The following is a 22,646-nucleotide window of genomic DNA, read 5'->3' on the forward strand; positions in this document are numbered from 1 at the left end:
TTGCCATTCATTAACTGTTTGGGCCCTGGTTCCGGCGTAGGCCTAAAGACATACTGAGTTCACCTGCGATGGCTTAGCCCTGCATAGGGGAGTCCAAGGCATAGTAAAATGCTCATTGAGAATGCTTTACTGAATTGCTTATTGAAATGTTCACCTTAATTAACAGAAATGTTTTACTAGTCTAAAGCAAGGCCTGTGCTTGCTTAATGAGATGTTGCTCTCTAGCAATGAGTAATGTTCTATTTATAAGTTACTTAATGAAATGCCTATGCCTGATTCCTTCCCTGTAATGTTTACTCCTGATTAGGGGGATGTTACCTATGATTGGGGAAGAGTTTTGAAGTGGTTATTCCTGCTTGGAACCAGGATTATTCTGAACTATAGAAGTTTTATTACACCGCTGCCCCAGTGTTATAACCTCTACTTATTTACAGGATTACTCTTGGGTGCTGAGAGGTTTATGCCTGCTTAATGTAGGAATTAGAATGTTGATCCTGGCCTGGGGGTGGAAACGCCAACAGCTGCATAATGAACTGTGTCTGCTGACTAATGAAACATTTATTCATGTTGGTTGAAAGGTGGAGCACATGCCCACAGTTATGGAGTGAGGTGCTACTTGCTTTAAAGAAATGTTTACATTTACTAAAAGGCTTTACATGCATAAACCAAGTCATCAGGCTTGCCTGTTAAAAATGGTTATCTCTGCCTTGAAGAGTTGTTAACTGTTGATTGCTGAGTAGGGGAACGTTAATGCTATAAGGATATAGTTACACTGCCTAATGAGATGTTTTATCCGCAGTGGCGTGTTTTTATTCCTTCCATAGGAGTTTCATTCCTGCCTAAGGAAATGGTTAATGAAATGTTTTACCCTCAGTGAAGTGTTTTACTTCTGCTAAACTGATTATCTCTATTGCAGGACATGTTTTACCTGTAAGCTCCTGATTAATAGGGGGGAAGGCCCTGCCTGTTCAGGCATCAGGTAATAGGATGGTGTGTGATGCCTAAAGAAATACTTTATGCCTAATGAAAGGTGTTGACCTCATTTGAGGCAATGTTTACTCCTGCCCAGGGAAGGGTCTCATACCCCTGCTATAACAGAGATCTACTTACACCTGCTCAATGTAGGGATATCTACTTCCCTGATGGAATGTTGGTGTAGCCCTGATACAGTTAAACCTGCACAAGGGGATGGTTACCTAGATTGCAATGTTTTCTCCTAGTTAGTGCTGGCTAATGCAATGGTTAGCTGGGCCCAATGAGAAGTTCTCCCAAAGAGATGCCCAACCTTGTTATATGGAATAATTATTCTTAATGAAATGTTTAATTCCTATTACAGGAGGAGAGTTACGTCCACATACTTTTGTGGCAAATGAAATGTTTCATATTTAAGGAAATGTTTGAACTACACTTAACGAATTGTTTATTCCTACAGCGGGGAGATGTTTCTGTTATGGAACTGTCCCTTTGTTTACCTGAGGAAATGGATATTGATGCTTAATGCAGTGTTGTTCTTATGACTTTGAGATGTATTCCTTTCAGGTACTGACCAAGAAGCAAGGCGTAGGTCGGGCCTGTGTCCCACTAAAAATGTATTTAACTATTTATTGATCCAATATTTAATATTTATTGCAGAACGGATATTTATTCATCCAATATTGATTGCAAGTCTTGAGACACATGTATTTTAAATGAATTTATGATTTCCCTGATCCTGCTCTATCTATCTGATTATTTATCTTAATACAAATCACTTGTTTTTATACAAGCTCTGGAGTGGAGTCATTTATTGCGTGCCCAGGTTTCTGTCTCAGTGTGAGTGTGTGCTGCATGATCGCTTAACACATGTGCTTTCGGATGCCTACCCGCTCGTGCCATGCTACCCTAGGGGACTGGTGACCCCAGTTCCAACATAAGGAAACTGCAGATAGCATTCTCTAGCACAGTGGTTCCCAAACTGTGGTCCGCGGACCCCCAGGGGTCCGTGACACATTCCCAGGGGGTCCGTAGGCAGCAGTTTTAAAAGCACAGAAACATTTCTTGTCTAATTAGCAGCTTTCCAGCAACAATAAAAGTGTCAAGAGAATGCAAGTGATTAATGTACCTGCTGGAGCTGAGGAGAGTTTTGTTCAGTAACAGCTTTGATTGAACTAATGTAGCACAGAGGGTTAATGTTCCTACTGCAAAGAACGTGTATCATGCATCTTAAAAAGCAGTATTTTATGTGCATAGGTTCGTGGTTACTGCTTTTGTCACGGAGATTATTTTGTTACTGTGTACTTCATAAGTGACAATCGTATTCTAGCAGAGGGACCTATAAACTGTCCAAAGAGCTGCTTGCAAACTGCATGGTACCAGTTAGTAACTTATATTTTTTCCCAGGTATTCATTATCCTGATGCTGCTAAAAAGAGTTATTTGGGTGGAAATACATTTTTAATGTTAAAGTCAGTGCTAGCCACTGTGTTATGTTCTGAGTCCTGAGTTTGTGCTTTTCCAGACCGGGCACTCTTTAAACATTTTATATACACACTGATTTACATGTATGATTCAATGTCTCTATATGTGTGTGATGTAAAGTGCTCTGACATCCTACAATGGTATGAGAGATGCTATAAAACAAATGAAATACATGTGACAGAGGGGCTATTACTTCAATATAAAATACTAAGCGCCAGATGTACGATCTGTTTTTATATGCGCGAACGGGTTCGCGAACCCGTTTATGCATACAAAAACCTATTGAGCCATGTACATAGCCTATTTCGCGAGTCGCAATTTGTTTGCGACTCGCTAAATAGGTTTTGCAACTTGCTATTTGGAAGGGGCATTCCCTTCCAAATAGGGAATCTCAAAATCATGTACAAATGTTTTGCGGTCGCAAACCAGTCGCAATTACCACCTACTTCAAGTAGATGGTAATGCATTCGCAAATGGGAAGGGGTCCCCAGGGGACCTCTTCCCCTTTGTAAATGCATGCAAAATTATTTTTTAAGGGCAGGCAGTGGTCCCAGGGAACTCTGCCTGCCCTTAGAAAATGAAACGAAAACGTTTCATTTTCTTTTTTTTTTTTAATGCATGCTAAACAGGCTGCATTTTTTTTTTAAACTGCTTCATTTAAAAGCAGTCCGAGACATGGTGGCCTGCAGAGCCCAGCAGGACACCATCCCTGGGAGGGCTGGCATTCCCAATGGGCTTGAAAATTGCGAGAGGCTCATTAATATTAATGAACCTCGCAATTTGCGACCCCATTGGGAATCCCAAACAGTGTTAAACACACTGTTGTACACTTCATTTAGCGACTCCCAATTTGCCACTCGCAATGTGTCGCCAATTGTGAGGCGCTAAATTAAATGGTCATACATCTGGCCCCAAAATCCTTAGTACTTTTAGTATTTGTTTTGTGTGCACACGTGTGTATTTGTTTGACCAGCTTAGAAATTGCGACTCTCCCCATAACAGACAGTGGCAAGGATGTCCAGAAACCCACACTGCTCCTGAGGCGTGTTATAGCTCGCCTAAGATTGTCATCTAAGGTATCCTCAGGTGTTCTGTATACCTGTATTCCCAGGTATTTAAACATGGTCTGGGACACTGGTATGCGGTACCTTTCAAAGCTTATGGAGACAGGGTGTTGCGCGTCCCAGAAATAGAAGCCGTTCGACTTTGCAGGGTTGATAGCCAAGCCGGATAACTCTTCGAATCGGTTAAATATTTCATAGAGTACCGCGTGATCTGCCTCTAGGTCTTTAAGATACAATAAAATATCATCCGCATGTATAGATATTAAATTATGTATGCCTCTGACCGAGATGCCCATCTGAATTCCATGCGCTCGTAGAGCTATGGCCAGGGGCTCTAGGGCAAGTACAAATAGGAGCGGGGAAAGGGGGCAGCATTGTCTGGGGCCCCTATGCACCGGGTAACTATCAGATACATGTCTACCCGTTCGCGCCCTGGCTGTAGGATCCGTGTATAATAATCTGATCCACTGTAGTAGGGGAGCCGGAAAACCGAACCGTTCTAGGACAGCAAACATAAACGCCCATGACAGAGAGTCGAACGCTTGTTTTAGGTCCAGAGCTATACAGCCCGCCTGGGGATAGTCTTGTGACGTAGTTGTCATAATTGCATGCAGCCGCCTCGTGTTCAAAGACGTACTCCTTCCCGGGAGAAACCCGCATTGGTCTCGATGCACCAGGGTGGAAAGGTGTGACTGTATACGTAAGGCTATTATTTTGCTGAGAATCTTATACACCGTGGGAAGCATAGACAGAGGCCTGTAGTTTCCCATATCCTCAGCATCCCTCCCAGGTTTAGGTATTGACGTGTCTAGAGCCTGCATCGTCGACGCAGGTAAATGTCCGTCCTCAAACGCAGTCTTCTATATCTTTTCCAGGACCGGTACTAAGGTATCCGCATATACTGAATAAAATTCCACCGGAAGCTTGTCTAAGCCCGGTGTCTTGTTGCGGTTTAGAGACCTGATGGCCACACGTATTTCCTGCTGTGTTATTGGCCCCTCCAGTTCCTTTCGCACATCCTCAGACAGCGTCGGGAAGGGGAGGTCCTGCAAAAACTCAGACACCCTTTCCGGGTCCTCACGACCTAGTGAAGCATAAAGTGCTCTCAGGTGGTCGTGGAACGCTCTATTAATCCCAGATTGTGACCGGACCAGGTTACCCGCACTATCGATAATCCGTGTTATCACCGGAGTTTCAGGTTGGTCACGTATCAAGCGGGCCAACAGAGTGCCCGATCTGTCAGCCTCAGCATGTTGGCGACGTAGGTATTCCTTGTAATCAATGTTCCTGAGTGTTTCCAGTATTTCTGCATGTTCAATATTACCCGCCTGCATCTCCCCCTTTTTCTCCGGGTCCACACTTGCCTCCCTCTCAAGTCTCTTTAAACGGTCTTCCACTTCGCATAATTTTTTGTGGACTTCCTGTCCCACTCCCACCAGTCGACCTATGGCTGCTCCTCTTACTACTACCTTCATGGCGTCCCACACCACTAAATTTGAGGAAGCGGTGTCCCAGTTGTCCGTAAAATACGTATTCAGAGTATCTGACAGTGTTGCCCTAAAGGGGGCATCCTCCAGGAGGAGAGGATTGATCCTCCAAGTAGGCACCGGGGTCGGCACTCTGCCCCAAAGGAGGCTGAGCGTATGGGGTCTGTGATCTGAAAAGGTCTTGGCCAGGTACTCTGGGGTTCCCACCGTGTGTACTAGTGATCGTGAACAAATGAACCGGTCAATTCTAGTGTGTAGATTATGTATGTGGGAATAGTAGGAGTATTCTTTAAGGTCAGGGTTCAATATCCGCCACGCGTCTGCAAGCCCCCAGCCTTCTGACAACGTCCTGAACACCTCAGACAGACGGGAAGCCCCAGCTATTTGTAGGGGAGGGTGTGATCTATCCAGATCCAGGTCCAGTACCATATTCCAGTCCCCTCCCAGGACCCAGGGAATGCTAGTCCAATCCGCAAGCACCATACCCACCACTTGTAAAAACTTATCTTGATCGAAATTTGGGGCATAGATACAGCCCAGCACTATCAATTCACCATCCAAGGTGCCCTTCACTAGGACATACGTCCCTTGATCGTCCACCTTCTTTTCTATTTCTACGAATGGTGTCCCATGTCTAATCCAGATGGTCGCCCCCCTAAAAAATGCCAAGTCGTGGAATAGATGGTTCCTCTCCACTTTTTCCGTAGTTTCTGGGCCTCTGACGCTATAAGGTGGGACTCTTGGAGGAATGCAATCTGGGTATGGTGTCTAAGCAAGAAGGAGTGGATCCTATGACGTTTCTGTATGGCCCCCAGCCCGCGCACATTCCATGTTGTGAAACGGTAAGTCCCCACGATATTAGCCATGATCACCCGTAAGTGAGTGTGAGTGGATCAGCATTTCAGTAGCACAATTCCCCATACCTACCGACCAGGAGACTACATACCCTGAACTCCCCTTCAAGAACAGAACAAACTTGGCGCAACAATACAACCTTGCTGAGCCTAACATGATAACAGAGAACAAAAGGGTCCTATCTCCAGTGCCTGCGCCAATGGGGGGGTGGCTAGGCACCATTTCGGTCATCTGATCTGTCGCTCCCGGGTGCCACTGGGTCAACGGCATCCTGCCTCGGGGGCTCTATTGTAGGATAATACCAATAATCTATGTATTTAGGCCTTACCTCTCTATAATTCAATGAGCCCATCTGGATCCGACTACACCTCAGTATCGCGCTCCCCGCCCCCTCCCCGCCCAAACAAGGGGCAGCAACAATTCCCACCCATCATATAATCAGGTAGAAATCACACTTCCGAGCCGTCCATCCATGCTCACTAGCAGGGGAGGGTAAATGGAGCCTCCAACAGTATATACAACATAAAGGATATCGGTTGGTGTAGTCCAGACAATCTGCTTTAAGTGGGGTCTTCCTCTTCCTCAATTGTCCAGCATGTCATCTGCTGCTCTGGGCGTTACAGTAGGAAACAGAACCACACTATGTTCCGAGTCAGAGTGGACCGTGCTGTCATCCGAGTCCGTTACAATCTTTCCGGAATCCTCTCGGAATGTGCCCACCATCGCCAATGCCCCTAGCTGGGCCTCCTTCTGTTGTTTCCGCGATGGGCTGCGCCGTCCCGTTCTGTCCTCCGGCCTCAGCGATCCTCCCTCCTCATGTTCAGAGCCGCCTCGCGAGCCACCGGTCGCAGTTTCTTGAGTGGCATCTTGGCTCCCATCTATGCCCATTACCTCAAGCCATTCTTCCACGTCCGCAGGGGTCTCAAAGAAGTGCGTTTTTCGGTCATGGACAATCTTCAGTACGCCAGGGAAGAGCAGCGCATATTTTAGCTTGGCCTTTAGTAGTCGTTTCTTCACCGCAGCATAGGAGGAGCGCTGTTTTTGGACCACGTTGGTGTAATCCGGGTACAGTGATATTCTGTGGTTCTCGTAATGGATAGGGGTGTTCTCTCGAGCCTTTTGTAATAGGCTGTCCCTATCCCGGAAATTGAGTATTTAGTCTATCAGGGGGAGGGGTGGGCGGCCCGGTCTGGGCCTCCCTGTCGGAATCTGGTGCGCCCGCTCGACACAAAAGTACGGGTCTAGCCCCTCCTTGGCAACATGGTCCCTGAACCACTGCTCCATGAAGTCCGCGGCACGGTCACCCTCGCAGCGCTCCGGACGGCCAATGACGCGTATGTTGTTGCGGTGGTTACGACCCTCCGCGTCCTCCACACGATCTATGAGGGAGGTGACCTGCTGCTGCAGTTGTTGGATAGAGGCAGAGTGGTCGGACACCATCGGTGTGAGGTCACCAATAGCGAGTCCCTGGTCTTTAACCTTGTCCGCTAGTTTGCCATGGTCCGCTTTCAGCAGTGATAGGTTTGTCGTGAGGGCCCCCAACTGCTGTTCCATTGCCGACCTGGAGTCCCTTATTTCCTGCAGTATTAAGTCCAGTTTGTCTGCCTGCTGTCCCCCGGAGCAGTCCGGTGCAGGGGCGCCAAGCGGAGTCTGTCCTTCCCCAGCATTCCCTGCCATGCGTGTAGTCGCAGGATCTCCCAATCCATCCAATCCCTTCACCCCCTTACGCACCATGTTAGACTTCTAATTGGCAAGTCCGTTCGCAGCAGGGTGAGTGAATGACCAGCCCGGGGGGGCCCCAGTTGCGCTCGCAGGGCACCCTCCTCAGTCCCCTCCACGTAGCCGACACCAGCGGGGGCTGCTGTTCACAATGTCGGGCCAGCCGGTGCCAGGAGGGGTCACCACAATCCAGTCCAGCCAGAGGTAAAATGAGCCATGCCCCGACTCATTCCGGGGCCACGGGTTATGTGTTGCAGGACCCCAATCCCACCGTCCGGTCAGCACTCCTCACGTGCCTACACCGTCAGTGGGTCCCCGTGCTGCCAGGCTCGCACTCCCCACCTCTACTCCGTTGGCGTGAGAGAGGGGGGGAGAAAAAAAAGGGGGGAGCCCCCCCTCCGGGCCTAAGGGAAAGTCGTCCAGAGCACTTTGTCCCAGTCCCCACGGCCGGGTCTGCAGGCCCGCGGGTCGGGAGGGGGGAGAAGAATATGGCGCAGCTCGCTGTCCCTCCCGATCCTTGTCAGGAGGAGTATCCGTGTCCAACCTTGTGCTGAATCGTAGTTTCTCACAGGGTGGCGGGGGCCGCACACCCAGTCCTCCTACCAGCCCCCTTGTCCGGGACCAGCTCGGTGCACCTACCCGGGCCCTCCGCCGGGTCCCAGCTCCTCCGGCAGCTGATCAGTGTGTTCTGGCAGGCCTCCGGTGCAGGGGATCACCCCCCCCCCGCCTTCCAGGGGGTTGCTTATCTGGGCACTTCCGGTTTTGATATCCCGTTTATCCGCCCGTGACAAAGCTCATACAGGGTCCCTGAACAGGATCAGGCCCCCAAGCGGACCCGGAGCTCTAGTGGCAGCCGACCGCCATCGTGGCTAGCTAGCCACACCCCCAAGTGTAACTCATAGTTGTTGAAATGTCACTCAAAGTTACACTGAAATTATGAAAATGTCACACATAGCAATCTGAAACCATGGCAGCTGTGTAGCTTCCTAAGTCAGTTACTATTATTCATGTTTCCTATGCAATATTCTAGTTCTTATGGAAAGTGCTGAAACATTGTGTGATGTGTGGTATATGAAATTGCATACATAACTAAATTAATCAAAAAATAAATAAATAAATAATCCTTCGAGGAAGAAGAGTACATCCTACGATTATGGTTATGATGAAATTAAATGAATGTTTTTTCCAGTAGGACTCAGTGTGGAGTCACTCCTATACACCTAAGACAATTATGATAACAAGAAGCAGGTAAGTGAACACATACATGGCTCCAGGTTTCAAAAGGAATTTATTTTTTAACCATTTTTAACAGTGTCTATCCATATTTATTTGCTCTGATAGTTTATGTATTTATACACATTTATTTTTGTTCTCTAAAGCTATTTTGTGGTTACTAGTATTTTTACATTTATAATAGAAATCTACACTAACAGTAGGGTGTTATATATGTATATATATAGCCACTTCACTGCTGTACTTGGTGAAATGAACAAATAAACCTGTTCCAGGAAACTGTTTGGAGGTGCCGTGTTCTGTTATTTAGCACCGAATGGATGTGAGGCCCGAAGTTTGGGCGTTTTTCAAATGACTGAATATACATATATGCGGCAGCCTACGGAAATGTGCAACATGGGGTGTCCCGCAGGCAGGCCATGAACTCAAATGCCTAGGGGCAGCCTACCCCATGCAGGCTGCACACTTGCGCCGAGTTTCCTGTCACTGCTTCTCTGAGCTGTAGTCACAGAGTACTTTGCCTATGTGAAGGCTTGATAAATGTTGCACTTTTATTTTGAGTCTGTATTTTTTCTTCAGGATGATTGTTCTTTACTATATATCTCCTCCTCCCACACACATCCTGTGAAAGAAACATTGACACATAGGTGCACGTTCTGTACCACTCATTTTACAAGCTCTATCCTGTAAATGTTGCGAAGCTTGAGGCACTAAATGGGAATAGCACCAGGGAGTTGTACCTCATGTGCATTACTCTCTTGGGAAGCCCGGTATCGCAATCTAAGATCTCACCTGCATGTGCCTAATCAGTGCTAAAGTAATGAAACTATGCACATGTGAAGCACATGTAACACATTCATGAGGACATTGCAGTACATCTTTTTCATAGCTGTGATGTACGAGCGCATGGACAGATCTATGATTCTGTGCTGTGGTTTTACCAAATACATATAAAAGTCATTTTTCTTTATGCTTCAATTTTCCATGTAACCTTTTTTCTTTCACTACTAGGTGCCCACATCACGGGACGCACAGAAGCCACATGGTCATCGAGGGCCTGTGCACTGCTATAAGGCCTGCTAGGCCGAGGAGCCCTCAGGTAACGCAACCCTGAAAGCACATACTTTTCTCATATGCACAACACTGGCTGGCACCAATACAATTAAACATTTTATACGTTTCTCTTGCAAAACCCCCGATAAATGAATGTGTTTTTTCATCCAATCTGTCTGTAAAATTGTCTTCTAAAATAAATAATTTGTCTCCATTTTCCAAATGCATTGATGATTGTACACCCACCCATACCCAGCTCCCAAGAAGCTTTTGTCTACAATTGTTCACCCCTACTCACAGTTGTCAGTGCCTCCCTCACTCAAGGAACCTTTCCAGCATCTCTCAAGACAGGCACACATCTAAAGAAAGCTAAACTATACTCTGATAGCCTCGCCAAGTATCTGCCCATCACCCACCTACCTACAAGATTATTGAAAGAGCAGCATATGTTCAACTCCAAGATCACATCAATGCAACCATCTATCCCATGACTACTAGTCTGGCTTCAGATCATGCTGCAGCATTGAGACTGCTAGCTTCCACATCGTAGACAATATCCTCCTACACCCGTAGATGAAGTTTACCCATGCCTCCTCCTATTGCTGGACCACAAAGCTGCCTTCGACACAGTCAACCTTCCCACCCTCGTAAAATGAAATGGTTTCATCCGTAAAATCTTTCGCTGGTTCTCCTCCTGTGTTTCTAATCAACACCTGCTTGCTCGCATGGGCACATCCAGGTCCCAAAATATTCTTGTCATGTGCAGAGTCCCCCAGGGTTCCATACTCTTCTTTGTCATCTTCAACCGCTACACTGAGTCTCTTAATGCTCTACTCAGGGATAACAGCATCAAGGGTCACCATAATACCAATGATACACACCGGTACTTGAAAGTCTCCTCTCGTTCAGACATCCAGTGCATATCATCCAGACCTGGAGGTCCAGTGCCTACCTGAATTTCAACCTAAGACAGAATTTGTGTTATTTGCTAAGAACAACAAACAAGAAACAGTACCTTGATGGTTTCAAGCTCCAACTTTCACCAATGCCAAGTAAGTCTGATTCACCCTGAACAGCAGCCTGATCCTCAGGGAACACATTGCCAAAAAGCACAGACTGCCTTATACCATCTCACTCTACTAAAGAAAGTGAAACTGTTTCTCCTACAAAATTACGATAGATCTCCTGTTCAAGCCCTCGTACTCTTGCATGTGGATGGTTGTAGCACTCTACAGCTTGGCCTCCCAGGCTCCATATTGGCACACCAACTACATCATTTACAAAGTGGTCACACCTAGTATCCCCTTTTATCTTGCAGACAAGCTCACCATCTCTTTTGGTTCTATGATTGCCTGGAGTGAGGACACCATCAGACTGCAGACTAATAAGGGCACAAAACACAGGCCGCAATCCTGTACTATGCGCCTAGGATCTGGAGCAACATCTCCATATCCTTTATGATTGTGCCATTTGTGCAGCAATTTCAGAAATAGTTGAAGATGCACCTCATTACATTAACTGATCGCTACCGCTCCTGTCACTTGCTGAATTTATAACTTTCTTTGACCCTGTGGAGCCTTTTGGCTAGCATTGTGCTATAGAAATACCACCTTTGCACACATAGATACATATAATTGTATCATTCCTGCCCAAATGAACTTACCGAATACAGGTTTTGTGCAGTTTACATTACATCGAAAGTTGCAGCACTTCTCATCCTCGGTGCAGTCCTCATCACCTTGGCAGAGAACACTGAGTTCCCCATAACATTTGAAGCTGTATGGTGGGCACAATCCTGGCTTTGCTGAAACCAAAAACAGATGATGAGTATTAGCATGTTTGATTTCTAGATGTAGATCAACATAAAGCGACATAAAGCGACATGCAGTGAATCCTCCTGTGTGCTGAAAGAAAGCAGTTAGAGCTATAGAAAGATGGGGATATGTCGAGGTTTATCAATGAACAGACACTGAATGGGGAGCTTTGGTGGGGAACATATCACTGTGACATTCACAGTTCCAAACATGGCGGGGTTAATGTTGGAAGACTAGGGGTATGCGAAATGGAATCCCCAATATTACAGATTAGTTGTTTGAGCCCCAAACCAGGTGGCCTTGCAAATAAATGCGCCTGTGAGGTCCCTGATGGCAGATCCGGACCATACACTGTTTGCGTACATGTGTCCTGGATGCCGCTGCATCATCTTCAGGGCCTAACCCACCGCCTGCCACATTCGGTCCCCTGCAGGGGATACAACAACTAGCCACAAACAAGGACGGTCTACTGCATGTTGCAGCTCGTCCAAGATGCCATGCAGTGGCCTCCAGTCTACCTGTCGGCATTGGAACAACCAAGTAGTTTCCAACAGCTGCCCACACTGGCCCTAACCACCTACTGCTCTGCTGCCTCAGAGTGCCACCACGGGGCTGGACCACATCCTAAACACCACCACCTCCCACTTTAGAATGAGTAAAATGCAGTGAGGAGCTGCTAGCTCAGCCAAAAGTAAAAGAGGGTGCACGTCTGCGAAGACCTCATGCTGATGCAGCTTATATCATCATCCAATCAGTAGGGCCTGCCCAGCTGGTGCTCCCAATGGCACACAGCAGTTAACCTTCCACAGTCCACCTGAAGATGGACAGCAGCCTGATAAAACCGTTGGATCCCCAGCTGTCTCAGCTGTCAGTGCACCACCACTAAGACAATCCCACCACCCTCAATGTCATCAGTGGCACGGCCCACATTGCAAAAACACAAAGCCAGGCTGTGACAACGCACAGTGCTGGCACTCCATTACCCACCACTACCCTCCAGTGAAAAGAAGGGCTCACAACATGGCATTCATCCCTACCATGGCGCCCTTTGTGGTGACTGGCACCTTGTCCTCCCAGGCTGCTAAATGGAGAATGTGAGACAAAAGGCATTCTGTAGCCGTAGGTATTGAAAATGGCAGACAATACCCCATGGTCCTCCACCTTTCAGGGGATGCCATCTTTAAGCTCTCCAAGAATGTGGTTGACCAATGACACCCACAAAACAGCATTGACAATGCACTTTGAGCCACTTGCCAACCCCGATTACGAATGGCTACTGCCTCATCAGAATCCGGACAAATCGGTAGATGAGTTCTGTGTTCGGCTCCGTGAGCTGGGGAATACGTATTTGCTCCCAAACGTGCAAGACTAAATCAGAGCACAATTCCTTCAGGACTGTTCCTCTGCAACATTAGAGTTGAAAGTGCTGCAGGATCCCAGGACGGCGATGGCAGACATCCTCTCACTAGGGAGATCAGAAGAACTCTCCAAACCCTGTGCCTACCACATGGAAGCAACTCTCCAATGACCCATAAAGACAGAACCCACCAACCACATCACACCAGTCTCACCCATCAGCAAGAAAGACGGGCCAAGGTTAGCAGGCCCTGTCAGTGGTGCATAAGTGCATCCCCACATGCAGGAGAATAAAAATGAAAGGAGTGCTCAGATTGTGGAAAAATGAGCCGATACGCAAAAGTAGGCTTGCTGTTCCACTCCCTTGCCATGAGGGCTGGTAAAGAAGGGCATCAAAGCCATGGAAACATTGACACTTCTCCCAGAAGACATTGTACGTGTGATCCACGCCATCGAACCGTTTCAGATGCACGCTCAGACTGCACCTCATTGCCATGTATTCATGGAAGGCCAACCCCTCATTACACTCGACACAGGGACCACAATCAATATAATCCAGTCCTCCACCCTATGACAACCAGTATGTATGCTTTTGGCAGCACCAAATGCCTCCCCCTCGCAAGTCTTTATTGCCAACATAACGCACATGGAGCGCTCAACAAGAGTCAAGATATTTGTCACCAAAGGAGGCTCGGGAATGCTTCTAGGCTGTCAAATGGCTGAACACCTCCAGCTGATCCAGTTCACCGTGGGAGTCCATTTCAGAGTGATAAACTCTGTTCCAGGCAAGTTTGAACATCTATTCAAGCGCACTGGCTGCCTGGCAGGCCGTATGGTCCACTAGCACATCGACCAGTCCATACAACCTGTAGCCCTGTTCCACAGATGGGTAGCCTTCCTACTCAGGCCCAAAGTGTAGGCAGCACTCCGAAAGCTCAAAACAAAGGCTTCATTTAAAGAGTGGAAGGACCTACACCATGGGTCTGGCCGATCATCGTGGCAGGTAACCAAAGCTACCCGGGGAGGAGTGGATATGCGTAGATTTGCACATCTCTAATATGGGCATAAAAAGGGAGAGGCATCTGCCCCGATGGTCGATTACATTGTTGGGGAACTCACTGATTCTCGCTGGTTCTAACGATGGACTTAAAACCAGGATATCACCAGATCCTACTGGTGCCAAGTCTCGCCACTGTTAGGAATTAGGGGCTTTGGGGCTAGTCCTCTCTCAGTGACCACGTATTGACATCACATGACCAGTGGGTGGTGGGATAAATGGTGGTCCTACCTTTACCTCATTGCTTGTTATTGCCATTGTGAGGACTCCGGTATCCTGGTCTCTTGGTTGCTGCTTTGCTGGATGTTACTTGCTGTCCTGGATTCCCTTCCCCTCGGTCCTGGATTCCCTCCCCCTCTTTCTCACGGGCTCGTGAGAACGGTACTTGGTCCTGGTTTTGCTTTCCCTGTTTGTAACCTCCCTTCGCTTCGATAGTTAGAGAGTTTCATGTTCCGTTTCTTTCAGCCCCTCCCCTTCATTTCCCCTTTGTATGTATCCCAGCGTTTGCATTTTGTTGTTTGTTCATGGTGGTTCGGGGGCTCCCGTTCGCCATGTTTTGGTGTTGATTTAATGCCCTTTTTGTTTGGTGCAAAGGAGGAGAACGCTAGCAGTTTTTAAAGCGTCTTGCCGGCTTTTGGCATTTCCTCACTTAGACGCCTATCCGAGTCGTTTTAGACGGTAGTGACGTTTTGGGTCACTCCGCGACGGGCTTGTTCAAGAAACGCTGGGAATCTCGGGGCTCCCGAAGTTCTTTCTACCCCAGTCCCTTTCCCTTATGAACCTGGTGAAGTGAAGAAGGGTTTTTTTTCTGAACTTGACACCTCTGTTGTCATAGTCCTTTTTTCCCCTCTCGTAAACATAAAATAGAAAGCGAAGGACAAAGTGCATGAAAGCTCCCGATTGGCCTGTTATTGCAGGAGTTTATATTGGAATACCTACGGTATAATTCCTGTGCCTGCTGCCTTCACGGAGCTGAGCCTGCGCTGCCCACTGGTAAGAGACATCGTGAATGTTGTGGCAGGACGTGGTCACTAGAGGTGGGATAGTGCAGCGTGTAACAGAAGTTTATATAGGGTGTGTCCTTTGTTTCCTATAGGTGCAGAAGCGTGGAGGAGGGAGCTGTGTCCTATCGTTCTATAAGGGTGGAAGACTTGGTGTCTCCTTCATTACCACCCTCTTTTCAGGTTCACTGGTGTACTCATAGTGGTTCTCTTGTGAGTGGCCAGTGGGCAGGGGACTGGTACATACTTTGTTCCTGCAGTGCTCGGGCTGGCTGAGAGGAGTTCAACAGCCACATCAGGACATTTTCCACTCACCACGGATAGATGCAGAAGAAGTGTCTCCAATTCGGCACCTAATGCATCAATTAGGTATTTCAGGACATCATCCGGGGAGCATTGGGTGGTCTCCTAGGGGTCATGAACATTAGTGATAATATCTTGCTACATGCACCAGCCCTCGAAGAACACCTTGGTAAGCTACGGCCTGTATTCTGCTGACTCCAAGACAGTGGACTCACCCCACACAATGAAAAGTGCGAGTTCCTAAAGGAAAAATTATGCTTTGTTGTACTTCGCTTCTCAGCAAAAGGGGTCACCCTGACCCAACCATAGTCTACAACATCTAGAGGGCACCAGCTCTTATCCCCGTGACCAGTGTTAGTAGTTTTCCGGAGATGACCACATACTACAGCCGGTTCATTCAGAAACTGACCACACTCACCTGAAGCCTCCAAGAACTAACCAAAGCATCCACATCACGGCGATGGGGTGAAGGACTAGAGCTAGAATTTCAGCCACTAAAGGAGTGCTGTTAGAACATACCAACCATGCCTACTTCAAACAGAAGCTTTCGGGAAAAGCCAGCACACCGACCTGGGAGCCCTACTGTCACAGAAACAGTGTGCTTCCATCGCCTACACCAGACGAGTGCTCTCTCCAACAGAGCAGCACTACTCTCACATAGAAAAGGAGACAATCGCAATTCATTGGGCCCGCAGAAATTTCCATCTATTCTTGTAAGGTCACCTGTTTACAGTCAACAGTGACACCATGCCCCTTGTTCCTTTTGTTGTGTAGCGTTTTAGGATCCAAGCGTAAATTACCGATTCATGCCTTTATATAGGTATAATTCACCTTGCCCTTATATAGGCATAGAAATCATAACCATATTTAGACATAGCACATCCAGTCCAAATACAGGCATGGCTACTTCCACTTGTTCCAAAAAGCCACAACGATTTCTTGGAAAACTCGGCTTCAGCAGTCAGGGACATCTCCTTTGTTGAATATTGATTTGTCCTAAAAATCATGGAGTTTTCAAAGAACTACCATTCCCTTGGGGTTCTTTGGTGACGTTATTATGTCCGCCTTTACATCAAGCCAGGCACCTTCAAGGTATAAATATGCCTACACTTGCCCTACCAAACACACGGTGGTTAGGAGCAGCTCAACTATCTACTTGCCCAACGCAGCTCGCTACAGCATGTGCCGAAGAATGCAGATCCTCCAGCTGACGTACTGACAGAGAGGCTGCCTTTCTCTCGCTGAGAATCCAGCTCCAGTGTTTCCAAGCTCCCCTTGCGGGGTGTTGGGAAATCGAGTCCGAGACAGAGATACCAGACCTCCTTCATTCTAAACCAAGGTACGGAGCTGATTAGACCCTAAGAGAAATCTTGGATAGATTCTTGGCAAAGAAACTAAACCTATGCTACACCATACTTACTTCTTCCCTCGTACTAGACTTAGGTTAGGTACATTGGGATAGGCGTATTTTAGAAGCACCAGTTGAGTACTTTTAGCTTTATTATTTATGTATGTATTTTATGGCTTAGAAACCATACCATGCTTTTACAGTATTATTTTATAATACTCTTCTTGCTGTACGCCTTATACTTTACAGCCAGTATTATGATTGTAGCAGTTCATTTCTTTTGCATGAGAAAGAAGACTGTTCAATAAATCCTTTTATTGAAAACGCCTGTCTCTCTATTTTCTCTGCACCTCTGTTGAAACGAAGCATGCACGATTGACTGAGTAAAATATCTATCTATTGTTTCCATGACTCTGAAGATACGTTTTATCTTGGGGAAAAAAAGTTGTCATGTTTATGCGGTTGTCAGAAACGAATCCCTTCTTGTTTATTCGAGAAAGTTTCTAGTGACCTCTGAGCTAGCTGGCATTCACAATTAAGTCTAATATATTCGATAGAGACCTACTCGACATAAGTCCTACGTCAAATCTATAGGATATGTTATTCCAATGCGCAGAGCCTATTGAGAATATAGGAACTACACTACACTTTATTCAAAGGATCTTCAGCAAAGTTGCCTCCTGAGATAGAAAAAAATTGATTCTCCGACTGCAAGACTACCACTTCTCATTTGTTTACAAGCCTGGAGCACACAATCCCGTGGACTACCTATCACGGCATGCCCGGTGGCCACACCTTAGGAAGATACTGAAGCAGATGAAACTAGAGAGTACGTCAAATTGGCTGAAGAGCAATCATGACCTTTCCCAGTGTCCCTGGCCAACATCAAAGAAGCTAAAAGAACGAAGACTGCCTGAAGCTGTACAATACAGAGACTGGAAGACCATCACCAGCAGGGTGTCACAAAGGATTCAAACTGAGAGACAAATACTAACCTCCCTGAACCATGTTTGGAAGGAACTAACAGTAACAGCCAAAAGGTGTCTCCTGAGGGGACCCTGGTTTGTGATCCCAAAGAGCCGGACCCAAAGGACTGTTGAAGTGGCTCACTGTCAGGAATAAGCCGTTCCTGGCTCTGGTCAGTCATGATCCAAGTGTGAATGGCCATGGGTTGAGATACAAATTGATGAAGATAGGTTCTTTGATAAACATTGGGAGAGCATTATGTGGTAAAGGCCTAAAAAAGACATTCTAAGATGGCCGCCATTTTTGATGCACAGACTATGTACTTTTACACTGTCTCTTGCAAGACTTTCACCCTGATTGTTGCGCGAGCTTCCCTCTGCGCACTTCAACTAAGGCTTCTGAGGAGACTAGTTTCTCCTTTCTTGGTCACTTGACTTTGTAGTTCCAGCCAGCTGAAATTCCTGTTTATTGGTCTAATGCTGGGAAGCAGTGTCTCTACTTGGCATTGCCTCAGTGCTTCATCAGTCCAGTCAGCTTACTAGTTGAAACTCTTTGCTTCATTGGTTACTTGGCTAGGAAGCAGTGTGTCTGCTCGGCGCTGCCTCACTGCTTCCTTTTCTTGTACTCCGTGTCTCAGAGTGAGAGGGAGCATTTTCAGAGTGGCCCTCTGAGGTCCGTTTTGTCGTCCAAGTCTTCAGTAGGCTTGGCCAAATGCATGGTATTTGCAGCGCGTTTGTTGGTCCCTTGGCAATCCCCCTGTGGGTGTCATTCCTTTACTTCCTCGCCCCCGTTTCCATTTTCGCTGGGCGTACCCTCCTGAACACTGCTGGGATCAGCCCTGGAACATTGGTTTATTTTTCTGCGTTACATGAATATTGAAAAGTACTTTCTTCCGAATTATAATATTGATACATTGCTCTTTAGTCAGTTATCATAATGGAGACATGCAGGTAGGACTCCACTGTGCGCTGAGGTACTTAATTTTTAACATTTTTCTGCAATAAATGTCCTGCTTTAGGAGTTTGTTACAGAAAAATAAAGATGATTGCCAAGCGGGCCTAAAAAAACACATGGCATCTGCTAGGTATTCTCCTCTGCATGATGCACCCTAGGCTATGTCGCCTAGAAGTTGGGGATCTCCATCTATAATGCATAAACAATAAGTGAACGTGTGATTGTTGAGGTTTTTTGTGCCTCCATCATGCCTTCAGATAGGATTCTAGCCCTGCTTTATATGCCAAATACTATGTCTCTGCAATAAAGGCAAGTGGTAACAGCAAAACACAGACTGCAATCTTCGGGTCTGTATCCCCATCCAAATATTTAAGAGGGAGACTCATGGTGTTAATACCCCTTGAGGACACTCCCTTGGCTCTGACATTATAGACACCAAGGCTTGAAATGGTGCTGAATCAATAATCCAATCAAGGGCAACTCCTCCGCTGCCGAGTTTGGCAGCGTTGTTGCCATGATGTGCCAAGTAGAGCATCGAAAATCTTAGAAGCTAAAACGTCTGTCGTTCCTAAAAGGAATGACAGGGAATACAAACAGCAAAGGGGTATGAATACAGATGAGGTGCTGTGCATAGTTTAGCTGAAGAGTGGTTCCAGAACAAGAAAATACTACGTAAGATTTTGTCATTTGAGTCCCGAAAAACCCCTCATGAAGGGTTACCTGCCAGCCTCAAACAAGGCATGGTGATTTTAATCCTGGATGTGTTCTAACTATCGAATTTTACCTTGTTGTGAAACATTTAAATGAAATTATTGATTTCCATTAAGGATTTTAAAGGATATCTTTGCAGCGTAATTCAAAATGCAAACATTGGCTGCGTGGTGAGCTTTACTAGCCAGGCTTAGAAGTACTTCATAGGCAGTGTCTTGTATAAGGGCCACTGAATACTGTGCAACCTAATTACTTTAGGTTTGAGACGGTTGCAATATAGGGCTCAGGTATTTTGGGTAAAATGCCCATTCCAGGCTGGGGGCCTACAGGGGGATATGGATGGGGGAGGTCAAGAGAAAGTCGCAGCTAAGGATGCTGTTAGATTAGTGAGGGTGATTTGGCAAATACAGCAGTTACATACATAGGCTGAGGGGCTGTAAACAAAGAGTGACATATAGAAAGACAAAATAATATGATACAGCATTTGCTGAACTGACTGCAGTAGATTGCAACATGTGCAGTGAAGAAAAAAACGTGCATTTGTTGTAGAAGCTTGGTTAGTGCTACGGTTGGAATACGTGGTTTTTTAAATGTTTTTGGAACAGGATTTGGAATAGAATTCTGAAAAGCTTGTGAGTGATTGAGTGAGAGAATGAGAATGAATGGGTGAGGTAGTGAATTAGTTGATGAATGACTGTGAGGGAGTACACTTGTACCACAATTACTGTGGATGTAGTCCCTATTGATTGGTTAACTACCCAAAGAGAATATTAATGGATAGAATGTATTACAGTGGGTGATAAATGGGTGAGCGAATGACTGTGCTTATATAGCGTCTTGTCCCTTTGTATTGGACTCTAGCCGCTATGACAGATCCTAAAGAATACTCCCGGCGGTTCCCTTGCAGGAGAAGTGGTGGGACGTGTTTAGAGATTTCCTTAAAAACTCCTGCCCTTAACACTGCATTCCCTAGACATGAAAACGAACTATCAATGCTTTAATATGATAACAATGACACGGGGAGCTTCTCTGGATAGATGCAGAAATATGTGCCCAAGGCATGTTGTACTCACCCACAATATAATCATGCTGGATACGGGATCCATGAACGCAGAGAGCTAAGAGCACCCACTGAAGAACCTTGATGTATATTCTTCTCATGGTAGAGACAGCAGTGCTCTCTGGGAATGGAGACTGTGTGTGACTCTAATTTAACAGCTGTCACAGATCCAGAGGTGGGAGGAGTGACACCCTGCGTCACCTATGCTGGCGTACGGCCACAGAGCACGACCCGTGCTCTTCATTGTGCAAACCAGCAAAAGGCATTGAACATAAATCACTGGGAGTGGATTTTCTTGCAAACCTTCTGAACAAGTGCAAGCTGTTCCCTGTTTGAGGGACATGTGCTACAAACCTACTTTCCTTTCAGTGTTGGAGCCAAGCTTATATCTCATTCCTGGGCAAGGCCCTGGACTGGATGTGCTTGAACCCAAGTAACCAGGCTTGGCACCTCTCAAGGCCATGCCTGTGCCAGAGACATCCCAGGAGGAGCCCATGTCACAGTCACCTCTACCAGAAATGATGATCAGTGCTAGTTCTAAAATGAAAGGAGGCCTACCCCCTGCTGAATCCCACACACAGCTGTCTTCCTGCTTCTGATCTCCAGACACAGCAGTCCAGGGTACATGAGGGAGATTCATTGGAAGAATAGTAGAGATGGTGTGGATTGGACCATTACCTCCTCTTCCCACTCCCACCAACACCCCTTGAGCGAGTGCTCCTCCTACCCAAAACACCTGTTTCCCACCCAGGTACGCAAGGCCCACCCAGGAACGCAACGCCCACCCAGGCACGCAACGCCCACCCAGGCATGCAAGGCCCACCCAGGTACGCAACGCCCACCCAGGTACGCAACGCCCACCCAGGCACGCAACGCCCACCCAGGTACGCAACGCCCACCCAGGCACGCAACGCCCACCCAGGCACGCAACGCCCACCCAGGCACGCAACGCCCATTGGGCTCAAAGACTTCAGCCCCCCCACCCACCCCCAAAGTGTGTCAGCCTGGGCTGAGACATCATCCTAGGCGCACACACAGCCTCGCCAGGGTACTTCACAGGTCTTTAAAATACCATTTACTTGTTAATGAGGGCTTGCTGTTCTTCTCCTCTTCTTCGAGCCCCCGCATCTCCACTCTGCCTAGTTCACTGGTCTAGAAGCAGGAGGATTGCCGCCAGGCTGCCTGCAGGGCGGAGCTGGGAGGTCGGTGAATGGCGGGGTTACATCCCGGCTGACGGGGCCAACCGCCGTCCTCCTGGGATGCCACCGGCGCGAGCCGCTCGCAGCACGAGGCAGAGGGCGGGCCACGCTGCGATTGGTGAATCGGCGTGCAGCAGGAAGTGACGCGAGGCGTCAGGTAAAGTCTTCCTGAGCTCGGATTGGATGATTGTCGCCCAGCGACCTGCTGCTGCAGGAAGATTCGAGAAACGTTCCCAGCCTGGGTTTTGATTGGATGATGGTTGCGTGAATGCGTGCAGGTGAGAGCAGGAAGCACGTGGGAGCTGAGGAGCCGGGGGAACCGTCTGGAGGCCGGGGCTCCCGCCGTGGCGGGTCGGCCGTTATCATGGCTTTGCTGAGGCTCCAGCAGTTGATTGAAGCGCAGGGTGTTGTGGTAATCACCAGAAGAAGGAACCAGGCTCCATGCCTCTGCGTGAAGCAGCGTGGAATGTGCTGGAAGGAGACTGCAAGGACAAAGATGCACAAACCTCTCCACATGTCTTGTCAAACCCTGATACCGTGCAAGGTTTGAGCCATGAGTTCCTGACTCTGGTGAAGGTGGATTCCTGGATGGCAGCTCTTGCTACACATGGTGCAAATATTACAGGAGGATGCTGTTCCTTCGAGTGCTGTTGGTAAAAGGATTGCTATGGAAATCAAAAAGGGCCGATGCGGCAGAAAATGTTTCTATCCGGACTGAGTCATGTGCCAGCTATGTCGTTCAGTCCTTGATGGAGGAGTTTTAAGGGACAGTAAAGATAATGCAGGAAGCAGCAGACATCCCAGACAGTTTAGCAGTGATGGAGCAATGGGTGCGATGCTTGCCTTTCATTGCAGCCGCAGCAACAGCTGCTTCTCAGTGGCAGCTCACAGATAGAGCCCATGATGAAGATTCAAGCTATTTGGGGATGAGTTATAGTCTGTGGTTCAAAAAGCAGCTGAGGTCAATCAGTTGTTGACCCTCAGCCACTGAAGGATAAAGTATTCAGTTC

The 22,646-nt window shown here is 47.3% G+C and overlaps 1 protein-coding gene across 7 annotated transcripts in view; it reads right to left on the bottom strand.

The window, feature by feature from the left end:
• Positions 1 to 21,731, bottom strand: part of LOC144764028 (uncharacterized) — a 1,051,947-nt gene extending 1,030,216 nt beyond the window's left edge. For 6 of the 7 annotated variants that reach the window (XM_078650166.1, XM_078650163.1, XM_078650164.1 and 3 more), the window contains exons 1-2: positions 21,517 to 21,731; positions 11,531 to 11,671 (exon numbers count right to left, since the gene is read on the bottom strand). In XM_078650166.1, coding sequence (XP_078506292.1) covers positions 11,531 to 11,671; positions 21,517 to 21,565 — 190 coding nt within the window. In that variant the 5' untranslated portion in view covers positions 21,566 to 21,731. The remainder of the gene's footprint in view (positions 1 to 11,530; positions 11,672 to 21,516) is intronic. The other variant, XM_078650165.1, reaches the window with a different exon arrangement.
• Between the last annotated feature and the right edge of the window lie 915 nt (positions 21,732 to 22,646).

This window comes from Lissotriton helveticus, chromosome 6 (genome assembly GCF_964261635.1).
Source record: "Lissotriton helveticus chromosome 6, aLisHel1.1, whole genome shotgun sequence".
Classification (NCBI taxonomy): Eukaryota; Metazoa; Chordata; class Amphibia; order Caudata; family Salamandridae; genus Lissotriton; species Lissotriton helveticus.